Source organism: Geospiza fortis, unplaced genomic scaffold, assembly GCF_000277835.1.
Source record: "Geospiza fortis unplaced genomic scaffold, GeoFor_1.0 scaffold85, whole genome shotgun sequence".
Lineage (NCBI taxonomy): Eukaryota > Metazoa > Chordata > Aves > Passeriformes > Thraupidae > Geospiza > Geospiza fortis.
The window spans coordinates 2,280,469-2,281,319 of record NW_005054358.1 but is presented as its reverse complement, the minus strand read 5'-3'; the positions used below and the strand labels follow the sequence as shown (position 1 = coordinate 2,281,319).

General features: G+C 62.0%; 1 protein-coding gene across 5 annotated transcripts in view; it reads right to left on the bottom strand.

The window, feature by feature from the left end:
* CACNA1B (calcium voltage-gated channel subunit alpha1 B) overlaps positions 1-851 on the bottom strand; it is a 330,258-nt gene that overhangs the window by 150,252 nt on the left and 179,155 nt on the right. For all 5 annotated transcript variants that reach the window (XM_031059209.1, XM_031059210.1, XM_031059211.1 and 2 more), the window contains exon 9: positions 525-581. In XM_031059209.1, the coding sequence (XP_030915069.1) occupies positions 525-581 (57 nt within the window). The remainder of the gene's footprint in view (positions 1-524; positions 582-851) is intronic.

Here is an 851-nt window from a genome sequence, read left to right as displayed (position 1 = left end):
GGCTTTAACTGAGCTTTGAGTGGCTGGCGCATCCTAAGAGCTGTCGGGGCTGGAGGCCCAGGGGGAGCATCCCCGTGGCCTCGCTGCTCGGCTCCTCCGGCCGTCCTGCCACGCCGGGCTCGCACGTCGGAAGGAAGGATCACCACACCCTGTTATGTCTTACTGCTTACAGCTAACAGGGGGCTCAGTCCCTTGGTCAAATCCGTCCGGAGCCCTGCCTTTCTCTCAGGTCAGCGCATTCGCTCTTCTCCATCCTCCTGGCAGCCTCTACCCCCTGCACACACAGCCAGCCACCCTCGGCAGGGCGTGGGCACCGACCCCGAGGGCACATCCCCATCCCGGGCCGGTGTGGGGTGTCCCATGACCGCTCCTCAGCCACCTGCAGCCTGCAGAAGGGGCTCTGTGGCCGGATTTGTGCCGGGTGCATGCGGGAGGATCCTCCTGCTCGGGAGGAAGGCGTGGCAGTGACAGCAGTGGAACCTCTCCCGTGGCACAGGAGGAAAATGCCCAGCAAAGGCACCTACCGTCCAGAGGGGACTTCTCTTCGGCGTTCTTGTCCTCCTCGGCCAGCATCACCTCCTCTGGAAAAGGAAAAGCGGCCAGGGTCAGCCTCAGGTTCCTCAGAGTCCTGGTGGGGCAGCAGGAGCCTATCCTGGTGCCACCCAGCCCATCCCGGTGCCACCAGCCCATCCCTGACAGAGTCTGCAGAGCGATTAATGCCTCAGGGCTGTGTTTCTCACAGGATTCACAAAATTACCAGGTTGGAAGAGACCTTCAAGATCTTCAAGTCCAACCCAGCCCCAACCCCTCAACTCAACCCTGGCACCCAGTGCCACATCCAGGCTTTGTTA